The sequence below is a fragment of the Hippopotamus amphibius genome, chromosome 5 (assembly GCF_030028045.1).
Source record: "Hippopotamus amphibius kiboko isolate mHipAmp2 chromosome 5, mHipAmp2.hap2, whole genome shotgun sequence".
Lineage (NCBI taxonomy): Eukaryota > Metazoa > Chordata > Mammalia > Artiodactyla > Hippopotamidae > Hippopotamus > Hippopotamus amphibius.
Window position 1 is genome coordinate 17,153,953 of NC_080190.1, and position 23,996 is coordinate 17,177,948.

The window sequence follows — 23,996 nt, forward strand, 5'->3', positions numbered from 1 at the left end:
GAGTTGATAGAAATTTTAGGTGGCCCTGTTATCTCTTACCTTTTCTGATACAGATAGAGCAGGTATTATTGGCCCATTTAACAGATTTGGAAGTCAGTTTGGTGATTGGCCTAGGATCACTGGTGATCCTAGGTCCATTTGCAATAGGACCAGGTTAAGAAGTTGGGTCTAGTAAGTGTCAGATGGCAGTGCCAATCTGGAACATGGAACACTGCTCTATTCAGTGGGCATGAGGTTTGGGAAACACTGCCGTGAAGGTGGTCCCCTCACTACAGCCTTTGCAGAGACAGGTGCTACCCACCAAATAGGTCTCTTTGTGAAGGAGATTAATTCAGGAGAATCTCATGAAAACAGTATGTAACTCAGAAAAATGATTCTTTTGATGTGAATAGAAAGAACTCCTCCGCTCTCCCATGGAGTCTTTAGTATTTAGACCTTTTGCAAAACGCATTAGCAGCCTTTGATGTACACTTACTTTTTATACTGCTAAATTCATATTTTGGATCACACCACCATTATCTCAGGCATGGAGATGGCTTTGGCCTCTTTGGCCTTTGGCTGATTTAATGATTTGCCCTGAACTGTTTAATATTCTTGAGGGAGTTTTAGCATCCTGGGAATGGTCTCTGACTCAGACCGCTTGTGTCCAAGTTCCAGCTGTATCCCTTGTTATTGGAGTGACCTAGGGCAACTTCTTTTAACTTCTCTCTGTTGCAGTTGCCTCATCTTTCTAATGGAAACGATAATGTATCTGCCTCAAAGGGTTATAAGAAATCAATGAGAGAATCTTTGTTAAAAACCTGCAGAGAGTGAACCTTCAGTAAATGTGAGCTATGAATAATAATAAGGCTGTCTTATCTGCGGTTTATGAAGCTGAGACATATAATGACCATATGTAATAGGCGTAGATATTATCTTAGTAAAGTCCATAAAATTTCATTTCTAGTCACAAAAATAATGACATGGGCTCCACGTGGAAATCATCAGCAGAAACCGGGTGTGGTAGCACAGAGATCGTTGCCACAATAACCATATCTAGATGAAGCCACCGTCAGAGTGCTTTGTGTTTAAGTGGGTGGTGAACTACGAGTTCTTTTAGTTCTTGAAATTGATCTTTCCCATGGAGTCACATAGCTGAGCTTGGGTTGGGGCCAATTATCTTATAATTGAATATCATTGGAACACAAGTTCAAGGGAAATGACAAATCAGTACTTAACTTTTTTTTTTCCTGTGCCTTTCTAGTTAGGTTCTAGAGGGGTTTTCTTTGTTATTGAATATGACCTTTTAAGAAATTTAGTTTCCATCCTTCCCAATAGAATCATTTTTCTTACGGAATTAAATTTGCTTCAAGTTTCTGTCTCTTCTGCTTAGTTCAAAAGATGAGACCAGGGCCCCGTGCATGCTTTGTTATTGATATCTGCTGTTTTTCACTCTCAGCTCTGTCACGAATTATATTATGGTAGACTTCATCTCCTAGGTCCGGTCTTTTAACGTAATCTGCTGTAAGATGTACTGTTTGCCTAGGAACATGCAGCATCTAGGTTTCCAGCTTAGCATCACTGGGGACCAGACCAGACTTGCAAACAGGGCCAGGTGCTGTGGACTCTTGTAGCCATCTGCATAGCAGGCCTGAATGTGGCTGGTCAGAATTCTCCTCCTTATACATTCTGTGTAGCCTTGGCAAGTTCCTAAATTCCTCCGGCTCTAAGATTTCTCTTGACAGTATGAAGGAAATTATCTCTAAGTTCCCTTCTAGCCCTCTGTTTCGTTAGAGCAGTGTTTCCAAACTCTGTTTTGTGGTCAGTTAATATTTGTGCTGGGGTTGGGCGCTCTCTGGTCAATAAGTTTAGGAAATGCATCTTACCTTCTTTTTCTCTTAAAGAGTTGCAAGGCACACATGCTTATTAATGTCTCTGATAAGTCCATGATTAAGAGACTTATTTAACAATGTTTAATGAAGCATTTCTTAAATATAGGTGAATATGCAATGTAAGGCATGTTTTATTTATTAAGTTTACTGATTGACAATCGCTTTTCTGGGTAGATTTCTGAGGAGCATCATTTGGGAAAGATTTCTGCTCCAGCTTCCTCGGGTGACTGAGTTAAATAAGGTAAAGAACACACAGCAGTACCTCTGATTTTAGAATGACATTGTTAGACGTAGCATTGTCATTTAATTGGAAAATGGTTGTGTAAACAGTTTTTAAGCAATTGGTTTTTGGATTCTAATAAATTGCCAGAGTACCTCCGGCTCAACTAACAGAAGTCCAGTTTGGAGGAACACGACCAAGAAGGAACTCCTTTATTGGCTAACACTTCAAAAAGTCAACGTCTCCATGTTGGATTCTGCCCCTAGCCCCTCTCCATGCTGTCCTGCCTTATAAAAGGCAAGGAACCCATGCAAGTTGCTTTGAAACTAAAATCCTGTTTTAGCCCGAGAAAAGAGCTACAGCACTGCACGTGGTTTCTTCTCCCCCTTTTCATTTAAAATCAGTTAAGGATCCTATTCTGTGATTTCAAGGGAGTGGGAAAAACTAGCTTCCATCACAACTGAAATGAGAACTAATGAGGAAGAAAATGCAACGATGAAAGACTTCCGTTCCATCTTTATGGTAAGAATCCCGAGACAGTAACAAAAAAACATTAGGGCTAAACTGTGAAATCACTGTCACGAGAATGCTAGGCATTAGGCGTAATCAGAAGATTTCAATAAATGCGACTGGCCTTTTGGCAGCAGCTAACATATGACAGCTCTGCAAATGCCAAGCATTTTATCAACCGGTGGTCTAGTTGTGATCCTTTGTCTGGCGCCTGGTGCTTCGGCCAAGTCAGGAGGATGTTATCAGAGGCACAGAGTTCCAGGCGGTGGCCTGGACTCGAGGAAGGGAGGGTGGGACGACCCAAGAGTACGACCCAGAGCCATTTCCAAACAAATCAAAAAAGCCACCGAGACAGAGAAGAGAGTAAGCTGAGAGTGTTCAATTAATCAAGCTTTATATTTAAACAATGTGATCATGTAGTCTTTCAATGGGTAGATTATGGGCCTTGTATTAAATTAGTATCTCAGAATGGGTGCTGGGGCTTATGTCTTTATTGCAGGAATTAAATGATCTGCCCTCACCTTTAAAACAATTATGCCAGTTTCCCTCTACTCTTAGCCTATAAATGTACCCAGTGCTGGGGATATTTGTCCGAAGCGTCTTCTCCCATTTAAACTGTCTTCATAACATTTCCAATTTGCAAAAGCCCTGGTGTTCAAAAATAACTGGGAGAAAAGTTGGGCTGTGGGTGGCGGGTAATCCAACCCAGCATCAGGGCATTAGTGACTAAAGGAAAAAATGCCTCTTCCTGAGCCTTACCGGATGAGGCCATTGTTTTCAGACAGTCTGTACCTAACACAAAAGGGCTCCAAGTCCATGACTGGCCTCAGACCAGCGTTTTGTGGGGGAACAACATCCAAAGCCATGGTGAACAGCCAGGCTGATAGTAAAAGGAGTCTCCCCCAAGTTGGAGTATTTTTGTAAAAACCTTAGTACAAAAAAAAAAATTACTAAAAGCCCATCTGGCAAGATGATCATTCATTAACTGAAAAGAGGAGGTAGAAGCCTTGGGAAAATCGATCCTTTTCTTTCTTCATCTCACGTGTTTGAGTTATTGTACAATCACAGTAATCAAAATCTGGATTCTGAATTGTGCAGAGTGGAGGAAAACCCGCTAAACCTTCTGGGCGTGTTTTAATAATGTCTTCCCAGAAAGGGCAGTTTTCTGCAGCTGTGGTGGCACTGAACTGACGTGTGGTTCAGAGTGGTCTTTAGGATTGGTGGGAGATGGAGTGCGGAGGATCAGGGGATGAGGAGTCCGTCCTTGAGGGAGGAGCTGGAATCATGCAGGAAACTCCTCATTCTTCCTGAGCTGGCTGTGACACACCCTCTGGGTGGCACACCCCTCCCTCGAGTCCAGCTCAGCCCACAGACTCGTGGGAGGAAAGCCAGGGCCCAAGCCTCTCCTTTGAGGAGTGGATGCAGTCCTTCAGAGTGTCAGCCATCTCGAGAAGAAAAGCTGAAACCTTAGAGCTTTGTGCACGTTAATAACCTGGGAACCCATTGAGCTCATGGACCCTCATCACATCCTCGAGGACAACCAAGGTTTGACTGTCCATTTTTGTGAACTTGGCATGTGTGCTATCTGGGATGGATTGTGTGTTTAAAGATGAGGAGAGATGCTGGGACATTTCCATTGGTTAAAATAGTTGTGCGCTTATGATATTAACCCTAGAGGTTAATACAAACACGTGTTTGTATAAAATGCATGTTACATATTAACATATTTATAGATATCATTAATATAATGGGATTTAAAAGTGGACAAGACTGTTTTGTAGCAGGAGTCTGGCTCAATTAAATTAAATTTAGATAGGTTGGTCTATTGGAGCACTTTAGAAGGAGTCCTCAGTGACTGTAGGTGAACAGCTGACCCCATTTGTGCTCACGTGCTCTTTTCCTCTCATCTGGCATCTCCATGCCAGTACTGCTGTGTCAACATAGCTTTGAGATGGATTCTTTCATCCCCCTACGTTACAATGTAGTTTTTCTCTGCTTGGATCAGACCTGGCTGGGTGCTTTGTTTGAGTTAGGAATGCCTTCCCTAGGATGCTTCCCCTACAGTTATGCTTTGTGAGATAGCTCGTACCCAGGTGAGACTGGCTTCAGGAGTGACCCAGCTCCCCTGCTCAGCATCCCTAGGGACTGACAGCCGACGCCACAGCCTCAGAGGCATCCCAAGGCGATCTTGCTGCCTGCTCCATTGAGACCAGCAGACCATGTCGAGTCATGCTGATTCTTTTGATATTAGATCCTTAGGGTAAGTGATTGTAACATTTTGGTTTCAGGAGAGTAGACTATCTGGTAATCCCATGTAAGGCACTTACGCTTTGTACCTGCCCCCTTCATTTTTGAACGCTCTGCTCTTCTCGGTTTACCAGGACCTCGAGTGAGCTCGGGTTTGCCTTCCTGTAGGACTAGGGAGCCTAGGTGTGCTACACGTCACATGTACACACTTGTTGAGAGGTACAAAGGAATTGAATGTTGGCATACTCTGTAACTGATGAATAATTCATAGAGACTTTCTGTGCCATCAAATTTTCTCCTGTAAATGAACATGACTTTGAAAGACAATGCTGATTGAAAAATCTGGAAATGTGGTGTCATGTTCTCTATTGATCTGCCTTCAACATTTGCTGGGAAGGCAAAAGTTGACAAACATCAGAATAATTAAATTTAAAGCTGACAATGGCCCCAGGTGGGCAGTAAGCCAAAACCTCGGCTGCAACTTTTTTTTCCCCGGTTCTTTCTACAGTGTAACACCACCTGATGTTTACAAAAGGCCTCTGGATTCTTTGACACTCTCTGGGCTTTCTTTGAAGATAGAATCTGAATGTTAATGATAACACTGTACATATTAATTAGTATTAACACACTACTGATATTTAGAGTTGGAAACTGTGATTTGATGGTTTTTCCTAACTGAAAAGGGTCTTAGAGATAAACTAGAATGTCTCAAGATGTCTATTTGTCTCTATTTGAATAAATTTGAAGCCCTCTGTTTTCCTTGCACTGTAAAAAGAGTAAATGTTAGTTTTGATTTCTAGGAAAAATAGGGCAGACTTTGGAAAATCTTACATGAGAGATTATAAATTAACAAAGTCATATCTGATTATATTTTTAGTGGTCACTGGAAAGAAAAATTCTTTCAAAAGAATTTCTTTTCTCCATTTTTCACTATTCCCCCCTTCCCCCTTCATGGAGTATTTTTAATGTATTTGGAATCTTTCCACTTGCTGCCAGCTGGATTGTACAGAAAGTGTATCCCTAGAACACTCAACAGTTGACTTGAATCTCAGTCATAATTAAATTGGAAATCGGCAAATTATTCTGAGACTTAAAAAGAGGCACACCTTATGTTTGTAACATAAGGAGTTTCACTACTCTGCATTATTTTAAAAGTACTCTCTATAGGGAATATTGACAATATTTTTTATTTTTTTAACTTTTAAAAAAATTTTGTTGGCGTATAGTTGCTTTACAATATCGTGTTAGTTTCTGCTGTACAGCAAAGTGAATCAGATATACGTATAAATATATCCCTCCTTTTTCGGATTTCCTTCTCATTTAGGTCACCACAGAGCACTGAGTGGAGTTCCCTGTGCTGTAAAGTAGGTTCTCACTAGTTATCTATTTTATACATAGCATCAATAGTGTATATGTGTCAATCCCAATCTCCCAATTCATCCCGTCCCCCCACCCCCCCACCCCCCGTATCCATATGACAATGTTTATTTATTTATTTATGGCAAGCGGGGGCTACTCTTTGTTGCGGTGTGTGGGCTTTGCAGTGCAGTAGCCTCTCTCGCTGCAGAGCACGGGCTCCAGGCTCATGGGCCTCAGCAGCCGCAGCACGTGGGCTCAACGGTTGTGCCCCCCCCGGGCTCCAGAGCATAGGCTCAGTGGTTGTGGCACATGGGCCCAGCCGCTCCATGGCATGTGGGATCCTCCCAGATCAGGGACCCAACCGGCATCTGACAATATTTTTGAATGACCTTTTCTTTTAAAAAATAGAAGGATGTTTTAAGAGGATATCTAATAGATAACTTTGATCATGGTTAAATTCGGTGTCTTAACTGGTAACTGGATCCTTGATGCTTTCAAGAAACCAGGTTTTCACCTGCTCATCCAGCCCTCTTTAATGAGTCATCACCCTGTCCTTTTCTCCTGGCACACTTGAAAGACTGGTGATGTAAGACTTTGATACAGTCATTTACTATCTTCTGCTCTAAAGGATCTGCTTAGAGCTAGTGCTTGTGTACAATTAACAGTCCTATGAGCTACTCAGCCTTCTGTTTTATATTAAAATCTGACTGCTCACATGTACTTCTCCATCATTAACATACTTTAAAAGTTGGGGTCATAGTCAGGATATTAATTCAGAATATCGAGATTTAACAAGACATCTCTAAATGCCGTTCATTTCCAGGAAGCAGGAGAAATGCAGTGTGCTGATTGGCACTCCTTTTAGGTTCCGTGCAAGAGAATGGAGTGCTGGACAGGTTCTTCTCTTTAAGAGGCAGTCACAGCTGCCATTGAAAGTGAGCTCTGTCAAGGTCAGTGGCCAGTGGGTCAATTAGAGCATGACATTGCCGGAGAACTGCTCCAGGTGGAAGTGGCCCCAGAAGTATTGGGTTTGTATAAAACAGTCAGCCATCGAAGCGGCCTTGAGAACTCCTGTCTGCGTCCCGCCTCCCCCGCTGTCACTGTTTGCAGGCTCCCCAGGCTTGTGACCAACCAGGTACCTCGAAGATCTTAGTAGAACAGAAACTCCCCAAGCCTGGTATTACTCTTCTTTATAATACTTTGCATGGAAACCATACCTCATGTGACACCTGAATGAAATGGTAGAGAGACTTAGAAGGTGAAGTGGGGTACACAGTGCTTCTGGGAAAAGGTCAGCATGTTAGTGAAGTGGTTTTATTTTCTGGGAAGTACATCTCTGGACTATTTTTAAATGGTTTAAATGGTCTGTTCTGTTTATTCTTCACACACAATGTGTCACTGCCTGTGTGAACACTCAAATGCACGTGGATTCAGTTAGCCACTTCACTTTTGAGGCTCCTGGCCTCACCCATGTCTTTCCTTACTTTTTTAGCTTTAAAGGCACTGTCACTGTAATAGCCAGTCTCTAATTGGTAGCTTCCTCAGGAAGGATCTCTGGATGTGTCACAGAGCCCTTGCCCGATTGGGCATTAGAGCTGCTCATTAACATTGTTTATTATCATTAATTTACTAAGCATCTTTCAGCAGGTGGCAGGCACTGTGCGCGGTATTGTTCAGAATAAATCTGTCATTCAGAATCTATAGTCTTGGAAGGACTGCTGGCATGTGTGTGCCAAAGATGCGCCAGGCAGCTAGCGGACATGAGAAATTAGTAAGGACTTGGGCTGGGTGAAGAATACCAGTATTGGAACCTAAGATATAAGAAGATGTAGTCACCTAAGGAATGTGAATTGGTGCAGCCAGTATGAAAAACAGTATGGAGGTTCCTTGAAAAACTAAAAATGCTGCTATCATGTGATCCAGCAATCCCACTCCTGGGCTATCCGGAAAAGATGAAAACTCTAATTTGAAAAGGCACGTGCACCCCAGTGTTCATAGCACCACTGTTTACAATAGCATTTAGCAACCTAAATGTCCATCAACATATGAACGGATAAAGAAGATGTGGTACATATATACAATGAAATATTACTCAGCCATAAAAAAGAATGAAATTTTGCCATTTGTGGCAACATAGATGGACTAGCGATTATCATACTAAGTGAAGTAAGTCAGACAGAGAAAGATGAATACCATATGATATCACTTATGTGTGGAATCTGAAAAAATAATACGGATGAATTTATATACAAAACAGAAACAGACGGACAGACATTGAAAACAAACTTATGGTTACTGAAGGGGAAAGAGTAGGGAGGGATGAATTGGAGTATGGCATTAACAGATACACAGTACTATATGTAAAATAGATAAACAGCAAGGGTTTACTGTATAGCACAGGGAGCTATATTCAATATCTTAACCTATAGTCGAAAAGAATCTGAAAAAATATGTATATGTGTAACTGAATCACTTTGCTGCACACCTGAAACTAGCACATCATTAGAAATCAACTATACTTCAATTTTAAAAAAGAAGAAGAAGATGTGGTCACCTTAAGAGGTTAGGATACTAGCTAGGGAAGCCCCAGGGGCTCCTTGGGATATAAATGACCCCACTGATTTCAGTGGGGCACAATTTGACCCCAGGTCACTTCTCACCATAGCTCCAGTGTGGGGTCAGGGTGCCTCTGGTCCTCAGGAACCATCTCTGCCCCCCTTTCACTGCTGGGGCCGCAGGGATTAGGGGTTTATTTTCCTCTTGCTAAAATGATTATTCTTTGGTGAATTTCAGAGTTTTTTTTTCTAATCTAAGTATATGATTTTGGACTTGTGGAAGGCAAGTATGTTCTTTCTGGGCACAACGTTAGGTTCTTGAGCTCTAGAGACACAGAGATTTAGTTCACATCATGGCTTTGATACCTACTAGCCAGGTAACCTCGGGCAAGTGTCTGCATTTCTCCAAGCCTCACTTTCCACATCTATAAAATGGAGCTAATAGGACTACGTGCTTTATAAGGTTGTGGGGATTAAATGAGGATGTATATAAAATCCATGGCATGGGTAATGTAATAATGAATGGGTTCTAGCCATTAGCAATTATAGTTCCAGTTGAGAAATTCAGCTGCTTCCAAATTATTTATATTGTTAAATAGTGCTTTGGAATCCATAGGCCTTGATTCTAGTTTGGTTATTTTATTTTTATTTGTATGTTTTATTTCATTTATTTTAAATTATATAAAGCATACAAGAATAAGCTTTCACTGTAAAAATTTCAAATACTATATATGAAAGACAAAAGCTTCTCTTGACCACCATCCAAACCTAGGTGGTAAGTACTATTATCAGTTTTATTTATTCATTTTATTTTATCAAAGTAATGCATATTCCTAGTTTTAAAAGTCAAATAGTGTCTTCTCCCATGAACAGGAGACAAGGGAGTAAGAGCCAAGGATTCTCGAGTTTTCTGGCCTGACTTCCTAAGATCATCAAAACTGTGGCATTTCTGTTACAGAACATGGCTTTTCTAGGTGGAACTTTTTACTTTTTTTATTTTTCACCTTTGGCTGGTGCCAGTGAGGGTCAGGCTTCTGGCAGAGAGAAGAAAGGGAGGGGAAATGGAGGTTTGACGCTTTTCCGTAAAGACATCATGCCATCCTCCTGTTCACATTCATCCTTCATCCCTGCCTCCAGTGGTACTTGGTGCCTCCAATACCAGGCCTTTCCCGGCTTGTCCCCATGGTTGTCCTCCCTCCAGGTTAAGTTTTAGCTTCTCCCTTTCTGCTTATGTCATCCATCCACTTTCCAGCTTCCCAAATCGTGTTGACGTCTGTCTGCTGTTGTTCTTCCTTTCATGTTCTTTTTGGGGTTTTGTGCAGGCACAGAGATAAACAATGGTCACAGCACCATGTTTAACCAGAAGCTCAAAGTTTCTGTAGATTTTCCCACTCACTTACTGTCTTATACTCTAATTATCTCACATTTTATTTAATCTCCTTCAACAAAATTATAAGTTCATTGATATTAGAAACTGATTTTTATATCTTTTAGAAGTCTCAGTAATGAGCCCATGGTGGGTATGCACTAAATTCTTTTTTAAAATTGAGGTAACATTGATTTATAACATTGTGTAAGTTTCATATATACACAATTATAACTTGACTTCCAAATACACTATGGCATGGTATATATACCACATCTTCTTTATCCATTCATCTATTGATGGGCATTTAGGTTGTTTCCTTACCTTGGCTATTAAAAATAATGCTGTGACATATATATACTACCAACTGTAAAATAGTCAGTGGGAAGTTGTTGTATAACAAAGGGAGTCCAACTCGAGAATGGAAGATGCCTTAGAGGACTGGGGCAAGGAGGGTGGGGGGGACTCGAGGGGGGGGAGTCAAGGTAGGGAGGGAATATGGGGATATGTGTATAAAAACAGATGATTGAACCTGGTGTACCCCCCCAAAAATAAAAAAATAAAAAATTGGCTAAAAACAAACAAACAAACAAACAAACAGATGATTGAACCTGGTGTACCCCCCCAAAAAAAAATTAAAAAAATAAAATAAAAATAAAGAATGAAAAAAAAAATAATGCTGTGATGTATATAGGGGTGCGTATAACATTTTGAATTAGTGTTTTCACATTTTTTGGATAAATACCCAGAAGTGGAATAGTTGGATCATATGATACTTCTGTTTTTAATTTTTTGGGGAATCACCATACTGTTTTCTATACTGGCTGTATCAATTTACATGTCTGTCAACAGTGTATGAGGGTTCCCTTTTCTCTACAGCCTCTCCAGCACTTGTTACTTCTTGTCTTTTGATAATAGCCATTCTAATGAGTGTGAGTTGATATCTCATTCTGGTTTTGATTTGCACTTCCCTGATGAGTAGCGATATTGAACATCTTTTAATTTGCCGGTTGGCCATTTGTATGTCTTCTTTGGGAAAATATCTATCCAGATCTTCTGTTTAGTTTTTAATCAGGTTGTTTGTTTTTTGTTGTTGTTGTCGAGTTCTATGAGTTCTTTATAGTCACTAAATTCTTATTGATTAGTTGATTGCTTTTCCTTTTGGCTGAAAAGGGACATCACATATATTACCTTAAGAATGTGGTCCCATAAAAACCATGTCACTAAAAATATTGCAACTTTTTCATTTTTGCCTTTAAGATTCCAAAGAAATATAACTATTAGCAGTGAGTATTGTAAGACAGGATACTCTTGTATCAGTTAGATATTACTGCTTCATAAACCATTCCAAAATTCGGAAACTTAAAGCAACAATCATCGATCTTTTTTCATGAGTCTGCAGGATTGGCGGGGCGTCAGCTACTTTCTGCTGAATCAGTGGGCAGTTTGGCAGGCTTACCCGTGTGTGGAGGTGGCTCTGCTCCACTCATCCCGCATCCTCCTCTTGGGAGCAGCAGGTTACCCCAGCTATGTCCGCATCACGGTGAAGCAGAAGGGAAAGAGCAAACAGAGATATGCAGGACCTCTCTGAGGTCTAAGCTCGGAACTGCAGTCACTTCCTTCCTCCTTATTCTGTAGGCCAGAGCAAGTTACATCATCAAGGTGGGAGAGCATTGCACAGGTACATGGCAAAGGGCTTGGATACAAGGAGGGAAGATAAATGAGGGCCACCGAGACAGCATATCTTGCCTTCTTTGCACTAGCAGGAGCCCTGGCATGAATAGACACGTTGAGACTCACTGAAGTAAAAGTCTTATGTCCAGCTAACCTTGTCAGACTTTACTTTTGATTACCAAAAAAAAAAAAAAAAAAGACAATCCTAACCCTCAAGGACTGTACTAACCATACTTGAGGACATGATCTACAGAGGAAACTAATGAGGAAGATGGTTATAGAGCAAAAAAGCTAAGAAATAGAAGATCTGAACACTTTGTATGTGACTAGCCTAAAGCAAACTTTTGCTGTAAAGGACAAGATAGTAAATATTTTAGCCTTTGGGAGCCGAGTGGCCTCTGTTGCAGCTATTCAACTGTGGTTGCAGCACAGAAGCAGCCACAGATAAGACACAAATGGATGGCCATGACCGTGTTCCGATAAATCTTTACTTACAAAACAAGAGAGCAAGCATTAGTTTATAGACCATTGGCCTAGAATATTGAAAGAAATTAGAAAAGGTCAGTTACGGAAGACGTGTTGAAAAAGGAGCAATGGTTTCCAGTGCAATAAAGACTAGTTTAGCTCAATGGGGTATGTTTTAGATATGAAGTCAGAAAAAACTTATAGTCATTCAATAGCTAAATTTTCCGACAGGTTTATGTTGAATGAATTAGCGATCAGAATGAAAACTCATCACTCTTCAAAGATATTACTTATGACAAGTGATTTCTGCTTCTAAGTGCCTGTTTGAAAACATGTTTATTAAGAATTTAATATTTTTGCTTAGTTGGAGGATGAGGAAAGATTTGAAAATAAAATGAAAGAAATACCTAATTAAAGTGATTTAATTTTATGCCACTTGAAAAATTGTGTTTGACTGACGTGACCTAGATTTGTATAAAGGAACCAGAGGAATTAATAGGAATGATTTATTTTTACGAAGAAACAATATGCAGAATTTAAGTGGGTATTTTCCCACCTCAATTGTATTTCACTTAGATTTTCTTTAGCATTCTTCATGTTCCCCCTATATTTGAAGAAAAAAAGCCCAGTATACTGTTAGAAAGTAAAGTTTTTGCTCAAAATCTTTTTATTCCTTTTATTTTATTTTTTTATTGGAGTGTAAATGCTTTACAATGTTGTGTAGTTTCTGCTGTACAATGAATTGAGTCAGCTATATGTATACATATATCTCCTCCCTCTTGAACCTCCCTCCCACCCTCCCATCCCACCCACCTAGCTTGTCACAGAGCACCGAGCTGAGCTTCCTGTGCTTTATAGCACACTCCCACTAGCTGTCTGTTTTGCACATGGTAGTGTGTATGTGTCCATCCTAATCTCCCAACTCGTCCCACCCTCACCTTCCCCCTACCCCTGTGTCCACGTCTGTTCTCTACATCTACGTCTCTATTCCTGTCTTGCAGACAGGTTCATCTGTACCATCTTTTTCTAGATTCCACATATATGCGTTAATATACGATATTTATTTTTCTCTTTCTGACTTACTTCACTCTGTATGACAGACTCTAGGTCCATCCACATCTCTACAAATGACCCAGTTTCATTCATTGTTATGGCTGAGTAATATTCCATTGTATATATGTGCCACATCTTCTTTATCCATTCATTCCCCTGCTCGAAATCTTTAATACCTATTTACTCATTTGTAGTCAGCTTATCATCCGTAGCCTGTATCTTGACAGACTTCTGCTGATTAAATCCAGTTACAGAAGAGTTTGGACTGTAGCTTTAGGGAAGGTGGGAAGGAGGGATGCCCCCTGGGATAAGATTCTTAATTTTATTAAAAGTTTTCTAAAGCTTCATGTTTTTCTCAGATGTCTCTTAGTTTTTCGCTCCTGGTGGACATGTCAAAATACACACAGAGGAAGGGGTCTAAAAGGCATTATTTTATTTCACTCATTTCATTGTTATTTATTCAGCTCCTGCTTTGTGTGATTCAGTGCATTAGGCCTAGGGGGTGGGGGCAACAGTGAGGAAGATCAGCCCTGATTCTTCCCTTTGGGGTGCTCACGGGCCAGCAGCGGCTATGGACAGGTGACCACAGCGCATCCATGGGTTGGGGGTCCCAGAGAGAGGGAACCAATCTCAGAAGTAAGAGGGATTTCTCCCAAGGTAAATAAACTCCCTCCTGGTTTTACACACATGTGATTAAAATAAAACTGCACCATGAAAAGTCTTAGAATTTGCCATTTCTAGTCATCATACCTGAGGTTAGCAATAAAATTAAAAGAAATTCCTGGTAGGTTTTAAGAACATCATTTGAAATCCCCTGAGTTTCTTGGGAAAATACCATTTTTCCTAGGTGACATAATTGTATAAATCCACTCTCACTGTTACTGATCATTACATTTTCTTTTAATTTGTTATATACATTACGTTTCCTTCAGACGTTCTCTTTTCTCTAGTTAATTTCCTTTCTCACTGTTGTGTTCATGGAGGGAGAGCCACGAGAGGCTACGAGAAAAAGGGTTAGGTTAAGGATCTTCAAGGAAACTTCCTAAGATCCAGCCTTCCAGTATCTTCCTTACAGATATTCTATCTCGTTATGAAGAAGAAAAATTTATTTTTAGTCTCCTTGTGACTCTCAGAGCATTCATATAGATGTTTGATGTTGAAGATTTTAACAGTGTGTTGCCTCCATAGTCACATTAAGAATAACAATAACTAAAACAGATTAAAAAATTTTAGTGCTTGTCATGTGACACGCACTGTGCTAAACTTTTACGTATTATATTACCTCATTTTATTTTCTCAAAAACTCTGGGAAGGAGACACTGTCATCTGTCATCCCCATTTTACAGATGAGAAAACCATCACAGAAGTATTGGGTTGATGTTACGGAAAAACCCAGGTTATCTTTTGGGGCAACCCAAACTTGCCCAATGTCATCATAAGTGGCAGATTCAGGCCTTAAACCCAAGCGAGTCTAATGGCAAAGTTTATACTCTCACTACCTCTTGACTCCCTGAACGCGAAGTGACTAAGAATATAAGAAAAAATTTGTAGTTACTACTCAGCTTATTTTTAAGGATTGGCACCAAAGGTTCATACAGAAGGTCTTTTATAAGCAATGATTTGCTAACCAGCTAACCTGCTTCATCTTTTAAAATTCTCTTCCTCTGAATGCATTTGCCTGAATTTTTGCCCATAATGCCTTTTTTTTTTTGATAAATTAAAAAATGCAACTCTAGGGATTTCATCTTTATTGAACACAAAATGATTCAAATAAGTAATTACTGAATACCTACTATAGGCCAGTCATGGTGGCTAGGAAATTGGGGATATAGTAGATATGCCCCTACTTTCATGGGGCTCCCTACAAGCTTTTGGGAAGACAAACTTTTTGCAGATAATTGTATAATTAAAAACTGTGGCACCATGAGAAAATATATAGTGAAATAAGAAAATTTAATTTAGATTGGGGCATCCTGGAAGCCCTCACAGAGGAGGTGACATTTAAGCTAGGGTCTAATTGATAAATAGGAGTGAGCATTTGGCAGTGATGGGAGCCATACAGATTGCTTGGCAGGCGGGGAAGAGTGTGTATGCCATCCCTGATGTGGGAACAAAGTGCAGTACATTCAAGGAACTGAAAGATGGCCTCTGTGATTAGAGCATCACAACTGAGGATGAAGGCTAAAAGAGATGAGGACAGGGATGCTGTTAGTGCCTGACATGGTAAGAGTTTCAGATTGGATTGTACAGTGACTAACTATTGAAGAGTGGCTATACAAGTTAAGGTAATAACTTTTTTAAAATTAAAAATGATTACAAGTAAATTTGGGTGGCAGTGTGATATTAGTGGAAAGTTTTTTTTAATAGGGAAATGGAAGGGGGTGGAGTCCAGAAATAGTCCCACACACGTGATCATTTGATTTACAACAAAGGTGCTACTGCAATTCAATAAATGGTGCTGGAACCATTGGATATTCATGTGGGGAGAAAATGAACCTTGATCCCTATCTCACACCATTTACAAAATTAATTTGAGGTGGAACATAAAAGCTAAAACAAGTTTTGGGGATAAAACAGAGGAGAACATCTTCATAACCACACATTAAACAAAGATGTCTTTAAAAGAACCAAAAGCAAGCACTAGCCAAAAAAGAAAAAAGTTGCTAAATTAAATTTTATTAAAATTAGGAACTGTTCATCAAAAGATATTATTAAGAAAATGAATGAGCAAGCTACCATCTAGGAGAAGATAGTTGCATTGTGTTTGTCTGAGAAAGTACTCATATCCAGTGTATATAAAGAACTCCTACAAATCAATAAGGAAAAGGCAGACAATTCATATTTCACAAAGGCATGTACTTCACAAAAGAGGATATCCAAAATGGCCAATAAATATATGAATGGAAGTTTCACCATCATTAGTCATCACCCCAGTGAGACACCATTATTCATCTATCAGAATGGCTAAAATAAAAGGGCTGGTAACACTGAATATTGACAAGAACATGGAACAACTGAAATTATCCTACATTGCTGGAGGGACTGTAAACTAAACCAATCACTTTAGAAAGGTGTTTGAGAGTACCTTCAAAAGTTAGCATACATCCACTGTGTCCTGGGCATACAATCAAGAGAAATCAGCACGTATGTCTACTAATGGACATCTATAATAATGTTCTTAGCAGTTTTATTCATAATAGCCCCAAACTGGAAAAAGCCAAATGTCCCAAAACAGGAGAATGAGTAAATTAGGTGTGTAGTTGTGGTGTACTTTCAGTGGAATATTACCCAACAGTAAAAGAACTACAGATACACACAACATCATGGATGAATTGAACAAAGATGATACTGAGTGAAAGGAGCCAGACATGGAAAAGTACATACTGTATGAATTACCTTGAAGTTCAAAATCAAGCAAAACTAACCTATTATAAGTCAGAATAGTGGTTTCCTAGAGGGAGAGGAGATGTAGTATTGACTGGGTACAAAGGAATCTTCTGGAATGTCAGGAGTGTTTTAGATCTTGATCTGGGAAGTGGTTACATGTTGTACACATGTAAAAATTTAATGAGCTGCATCAAAAAAATTTATGAACTTTACTGCATGTAAGATATATTTCAATTAAAATTTTAACATTAAAATCATAACGATAGATTTGAACGACACAGGGAAAAGTTTTGATAAGCCAAAGTTATAAGTTGCATATGTAATGTGATCTAAAATAAAGATTTTCATAGAAAATAACTGAAAGAAAATATACTGAAGAATTAACAGTGATTGCTGAATGGTAGGACTGTGTTATTTCCATTTCCTAATAGTTTTCAGCGTCTCCCAAATTTTCTCTGATGAAGTGTATTACTTCTATAACAGAAAAGTTGAAATGAGAAAAGCTATAACTAAGAAGATATTTGACGTAACTTGATCCTCAATTGTAAATCCGTCGTGATATTTCGGGAGTGGGAAGTAGTAATTCAGAGACAGGCAAATCCATAGTGTTGTAGTTAGAGAAAGCTTCATGGAGAAAACCTCAGAGGAACTGGGGCAGCGTTTAGGGAAGATGTGGTTGGAAGCAGGAGTGGGGTTGGACAGCTAAGCTTGTGTGATGTTGCCTTTGACCTGTGTTGCTCAGTCTATGTGGGTTGACTGTGTTTCTACCCACTTCATGGATACTGTGGTCCTTCAAATGTATAATTGCTTTTTCTTCAACACTTAACATGTTGTTCTTTTAAGCCATTTGTAATTCTTATTCCTAAAAAGCTCCTTTCCTATCCTTTTACATCTTCAGGCGTTACCGTTTGCTCTGTTCTCTATTCTGAGGCTTCCTTCCCTCACCACCCTGCTTCTCCATATGCCAATGTGAGTTTAAAAATTAATTGTGCCAAGGCATTCTCTCCTCGTGAAAAATAAATAAATAAAAGAATCCCAGAAACACACACACACACACACACACACACACAGCTCCACGTGATCCATCTGTTGAAGACATCCACCACCCACTTCATCCTGGTACAGGCTATTTTTGTTTGCTTTGTCTTGAGAGCCCCTATATTGAAAGCCTTTAAAGAGTACTTAGGTTTCCATCAGAAAATGAAAAGCAGAGCACTTTGTCTTTCTATTTTATACCTATTACAGAACTGTGCGCAAAGAAATGCTCAGTAAATGCAGATTGAATTGCCTTTCTACAGATCATAGTCGTGCCACATTTGGATTTTTCTGTGCACATTTTTACTGATGAGTGCACATTTATAATTATGAAGTGAATTGTGGAAGGGGTCACATTCTTTAGAATCTAACATTTTTCTGAATCTGTTCTCTGCAAACCTGTATCCTCTTAGGTGAGTTTAATTATTACATTTTCAAATTCTCTGTGATGAATTGAAGGATGAATTGAAGTCTTTTTTGTAAGTGGTTTTTTTTTTGACTGCTTCTCTCCTTTTCTTGGCAGGGTAAGCGATAGCATTATGCTGTTACTGGAAATTCTAGTCAATAAAATGTATGCGTCTTTAATTAGAATGCTAGGAAGTACTGCTGAGTTGGATCCTTTAGTAAATGTAATGAGCTGAGGGGTCTGAACATTTACGTGCGGAGGGTCAATTTCAGTAAATTGAGTATATGTGGGCACTTGTAATATTTTTTCCCAGATAGCTTACATCTAGTATTTGTCTTACGGTACAATGTTCATAAATATTTGTGAAGCATCTCCCCTGAAACAGACACAGAAATGAGAGAGACCACCTTTGCTTTCAAGGAGCTCCTGGTCCAGTGAGTTCTGTTCTCCTTCACCCATTCCCACGACCCCAACCCTTACTTTGGTGGACGCCGCCAAAGCTACACCTCTGCCTTTGCCTTCTTCCCTGGGAATCAGAGCCACACGCTCAGGGGCCTGCTGGACACCACGCCATGGATGTTCTGATGGCATCTTAAACTCGTCATTACATCTGAAATTAGTTCATTATCACCTTTTCCACCCAAACTCAGTCTCTATCCTATGTCTCTTTTCTCAGTGGCTCTACTTTTTTCTAGTCACTCAAGCTCTCGTCTTTTCTAACCAAATCCCTTACATTACAGATTTGTTTCCCACTTACTAAGCATCCACCTCCTTTTATTCTAGCCACCGGTCCGTTGGAGTCACCACCTATGGACACTGCCCATCCTCAGCGTGGCTGGGTGTATGAGTCCATGCAGGAAAGTGGTGGCTCAGCGAGATACCCTATGTTTGTGGGAAGATCTTAGAACGAGCATGTGTTCCTTAGCTACTAATGACCCTGTCTCGCTCCACTTGCCTCTTGATTACCAAACTCTCTAAGCATCTCTCTTCCCACCTCAACCTAGGCTGGGTGCTTTCCCTTCCCTTCTTCATCCTAAATGCTCATGCATAATTGTCTACTTCCCCATTTCCACTTCTCTTTCTGACTCAGTATTTGCAGAGACAGAGAGCTCGACCAATGGATTCTCTCCCTCAAGCACAGCCCCTTCCAATTTGGCACAACCCGAAGTTCTCCCATCCCCCAATACTGCCCACCTAGGCAGCCCCCAAATCATGGCCTGTCCCAATCAATGACATGGTGTCGACACTGGTATGCTTTGAGACTCCAAAAGTAGGTTTTGCATTTGTTCTCATTTCCAAAGTTCGTAGATGGTGTTTACCGTGGGAGAATAACATCCAGGTTATGATTTATAGCATATTGGAGAGAAGCTATGATTTTTGCATTGAAAGAAATGTGAGAGGCAGAACTTAATGGGAAAACATGGATGAATCTCAAAAACATGCTGATCAAAAGAAGCTGGGGACAAAAGGGTACATACTGGCTAGTTCTATTTATATGAAGTTCTAGAATGAGAAAAATGGTGATGGAAATCAGAACAGTGGTTGTCTCTGAGGTGGGGGTGGAGACTGACTGGAAAAGCACAGTGGAACTTTCTGAGGTGACAGACGTGTTCTGTACCTTGAGAGAGATGTGGATTATGTGGGTGGATGCATTTGTCAAAACTCATTGTATTGTACGCCTGAGATCTGTGCTTTTCACTGTAGGTAAATTTTAATTTTATAAAACAAACAAAAATTAAGGGAGAAAATACAGAGTAAAGTGCATAATAGTATCCTACTAGTGATTAAAGATAAAAGATTATATAAAGTAGGTATAAAGAAAATAATGTAATGGAGAAAGGACATGCTTTTGCATTTGCAGTAAGGAAAAAAGGTGGTAAAATTTGCTCTGGAAATAAGTGCTGCTGGTATCATACACTCAGTTGTTTGGGAGCAATGGCCACTTTTGTGGTGGTTCATAGCAGAAATGCCATAATTACAATCCAATTTTGCAAATAAGTATTTTATATGTGAAACCTTCCAATGCTTCTAAAAATCTTCTACCTCATTACCTTCCTGCAGTACCTGAAATAAATCACAGCTGTTTGGCTTAAGCTTGGTGAGTAGGAGAGTTTACATCATAGGTTTGCAATAACTGATACATTGATCGTAGACTGGTAGCCCACAGGCCAGGATAGGCCTGTGAACATGTGTTGCTTTCTTTCTCTTTTTTGGGGGGAGGGGAAGATGTGGATAGTTTTTGTTGTTGTTGTTGTTGTTTTAATTGCTTGCAAATGTTTGAAACTTTGGAGATTTCACATAAAAATCTGAACATCTGGCAATCCTTGGCTGGAATTCCAAAACAGCAATAGTTGCCTGGATCTGAATAGTGGCTCCTTCTTTAGGTGGGGAACATACTTTACACACTTCTTACTACAAGTATCACAAGTATCTCAGGACCAAACTACTGCCTCAATTGTTGTTTTAATTTCTATTTTCAGTCCTTTAAGTGTTTAAATATGCAGCCTTTGAATTAACATTTACAGAGCCCCTCCTATGTACTGGGAATTATTAGGGGCTTTAGCAGATACATAAGGGAGATACTATAACTATATCCATTTTACAGACAAGGCAACCAAGGTATAAATAAATGAAGAACTTACCTGAGGTTGCCCAGCAGTAAGTAGCAAAGCCAGGATCTGAATGAGGTTTTCTTACTCCAGAGCCCAAGCATTTACCCACCATATTGTTGTTCTCCTTTGTTTATTTTTAGCTTTGGTTTCATCCATTATTTAGTAGTTACCTCTGGTTGAGTTCTTGCTGGTTTCCTTATGATTTATTTTGGTAGAATAACCCCTGGTCTCCAAACTCTCTTGATTTTGCATCCTTAGCAGTAAAAAAAAAAATCCTGCCTATTTATGTTTATTATTTACTAATAAATAATACTTGATCTATGTTAATATCATGCACATTCTAAAGCATACATATATTCCAAAGTGTTAAAGAATAAGATATTATATATATACACATATATATAATTTTATTTCTACACTGCAATAAATTATCTTCTAGATATTGCATACCCTATTTTGGCAACGAGTACATGAAACGATGCCTGGACAATGATACTGCCTGAAAGCATCTCTCATGTCAGAGGCTCCCAATTTTGTATCCAGTAAATTGTCCCTTCCAGATAAAGGGTGCCATAGAACGTCACCAAATCAGCCCAAATTATGGAAAGAACAAAATTCTCCTTTGTTAGAAAAACAGTTGTCCATCTGTAACCACATTGACAACACTGTGCTCTAAAAGCTTATACAGCCCTGAACTTCAAAATAGCATCGTTTATTGATACTAAGGTCTCGTATTTGCCTTTGGGGGGTGTTGGTTCTCTTCAAACCTCTAACTCTGACTGTGAGCTTAGTTTCAAGGGATGGGATGTCCTCCTGGGTCTCAGTGTCTCAGTCAGAGCTGCAGGGGCTCTGTGCAGAGCTTGCACCCTCTCAGCTTACTGGGCTGCTGCCGTGCTGAACACAACTGTGGTTATAAAGGTCGTGGGCAAGAGCAAGTGCTGAGAGAGGCAGTTAGTAACAAATCAGTGTGAAAGGCATCTGGGGGCACGTGCCAAGAGTTTTCCCAGAGTTCTGACACTCTGAAGAATAGCAGTGAGCAGGATTTGGGAGTGTGTAGTGCTTGCCGTGTTATTTCTCTGAGTAGAGTTGTTTATATGTGGATGGATAGATTCTACCTCCTAAGACCTTATCTGTTGTTCCCTGATCTTCCTTCCCATCATCGTGTGTGACCTGAATCAAGCTTTCTTCTGGAGCATTCTGTTTGGATTGTTCTTTTCATTCTTCCCCTAATCCCCTTCTTTTCTTAATAAGTTTTTTCTTAAAGATTTAAATAGAACACCCTCTTCTGCAGAATCCCACTAGCACCAGGCTGACTCAACCTTTCCCTCTCAGGCGTTTTCATAACCTCAGAGCACGGCATTGAGAGCGTGGCAAGGGAACACACTTGACACACATGCCCTGTGGACTCCCTGGAGCGAAAACCCTCTTTTCTGTGCTGTTGTTGGGAATGTAACAGAAATACGTAAAATTGTCCATGCAAACTCTGAAACATAAACCACTTATCTTTCTGAAACAGCTTTTTTAAGACAGAAAATTAAAAGGTACCACTATGTAAGCACTTTCTCAGTTTATCCAGGGTACAATGCAAATATTCTTGCCTGCTGTGAACTGAGAAAGGTTGGAAAACAGTGACTACAGTGTCTTTCCTTCTTTTTGTATTACTTATTTTTTGCCTCTGAAGTGGGATTTGAATATTAGGCTCCTAACTAGACAGATTTGAAGCTGGAATCTTGATGGTTTTCTGAGAAAATGGGGAGCGAGGAAGAAGAGAATTTTAACTTCCCCTTGACTTTGAAAAACAATTTCAATCATCATGGCTTTGACTTGAATTATTCTATAAAGAACAAAATGAAAATTCTTTCTTCATGAAAAAGATCTCCTCTACCAATTCCTGGTATTGGATAAAAAGAGTCATTCAGAGAAGTTAGTCCTTTGGTTCTAATGATTCTTGAGCGATTGTGAACAAAAAATAATTTACATTTTCGCAGTTGTATTATCAAAATAAAGAGCAAGTAATAGCTGGATTTGATAATTTCCTTCCTATTTTTATGAGAGACAGAGTGACGGACGCTTTATGTTCTTCCTCAATCCAAATGGATATTTGAAATACTTTTTCTTTCTTTTTTACAAAATTCATAAATTTTATTTATCAGATATTAATTGTATTTGCCAGAAATGCGTTTGCTGTTTGCATAACATGTATTTCTTTCTTTTTCAATAAAAAAATAAAAATTGTTGTGGTAAAGGTAAAAAATAAATAAATAAATAAATAAATAAATAAATAAATAAAAGGTGCCACTAACCCTATTTCAAATACCTAAACCAAACTCCTCCCATCTTTTATTGCACTAAGTCTACACTGGGGTGGATTTACCAAGGTGCACTATAGTTAGGCACTCGTCTCCTGCTAATTTCCATGCTGAGGGCCCTTGTGTTTTCCATCATTAAGGTAGCTAACACCTGGCCTGCCCTATTGGCCACACTCGGTACGTGTGTGTGGAATGAAGAGAGCTCCCTTGAGCAAAGGATGCAGAAAAGTCATCAGCAGGTCTCCTGTTATATTCCTTACCTGCCTTATATATGTCTTTTTTTTTTCATCTTTATTGGAGTATAATTGCTTTACACTATTGTTTACATATGTCTTGTGACTGTAAACTCTGGGAAGTTCCTCTTTGAAGTCAGAGTTTAAGTCCAGAGGTGAATGATGTCTAGAAAAGATGGGGTGAGCAAGAGGCCCTGATGACGGCATAGTCTGGAAAAGTCAGGAAGTAGACTGTTTGGGGTAGAAAAGGTTATTTGACATTTTCTCGTAAATCGACAGGGAACATGACGTTTGCCAGAGTGAGTCGGAGCTATTCTGTGTCGAGATAGATGAATTATGAATACTTCAAACCATGCCATTGGAAACGCTCCCCTCTGCAGTTTCCCTCCTGAGAGGGCCCCGGAGGAGAAGAGGGAGCAGGCAGGCACCGCACACCTGCTTCAGGGCCAGCGCCTCCGTCAGCAGCCATGCAGAGCAATGCTGACGCCGGGGTTTCTCGTTCCTGTGCTCAGCTCTTTATCCCACCAGCAACGACAGCCTGTCTCCTAATGACCGACCACTGGCACAGCTTCCTGTGGCCACAGCTGGCCTGGGCCTCTCAGGCATGTGCCTGTCACCTGGTGCCCTCCGGTCCAGTGGCACTTAGATAAGCTCTGACCAGCAGGAGGATAACCGCATCCTCCAGCTGTATATG

The 23,996-nt window shown here is 39.9% G+C and overlaps 1 protein-coding gene across 7 annotated transcripts in view; it reads left to right on the plus strand.

Annotated features, from left to right (window-relative positions):
- The window catches only part of ABLIM1 (actin binding LIM protein 1), a 298,002-nt gene that overhangs the window by 75,331 nt on the left and 198,675 nt on the right, over positions 1-23,996 (plus strand). The window contains exon 1 of one of the 7 annotated variants that reach the window (XM_057735892.1): positions 4,007-4,146. The exons of 1 other annotated variant lie outside the window; for it this stretch is intronic. In XM_057735892.1, coding sequence (XP_057591875.1) covers positions 4,113-4,146 — 34 coding nt within the window. In that variant the 5' untranslated portion in view covers positions 4,007-4,112. Of the gene's footprint in view, positions 1-4,006; positions 4,147-6,197; positions 6,213-23,996 lie in introns of those variants that run through there. 5 more of the 7 variants (XM_057735890.1, XM_057735891.1, XM_057735886.1 and 2 more) reach the window with 5 other exon arrangements.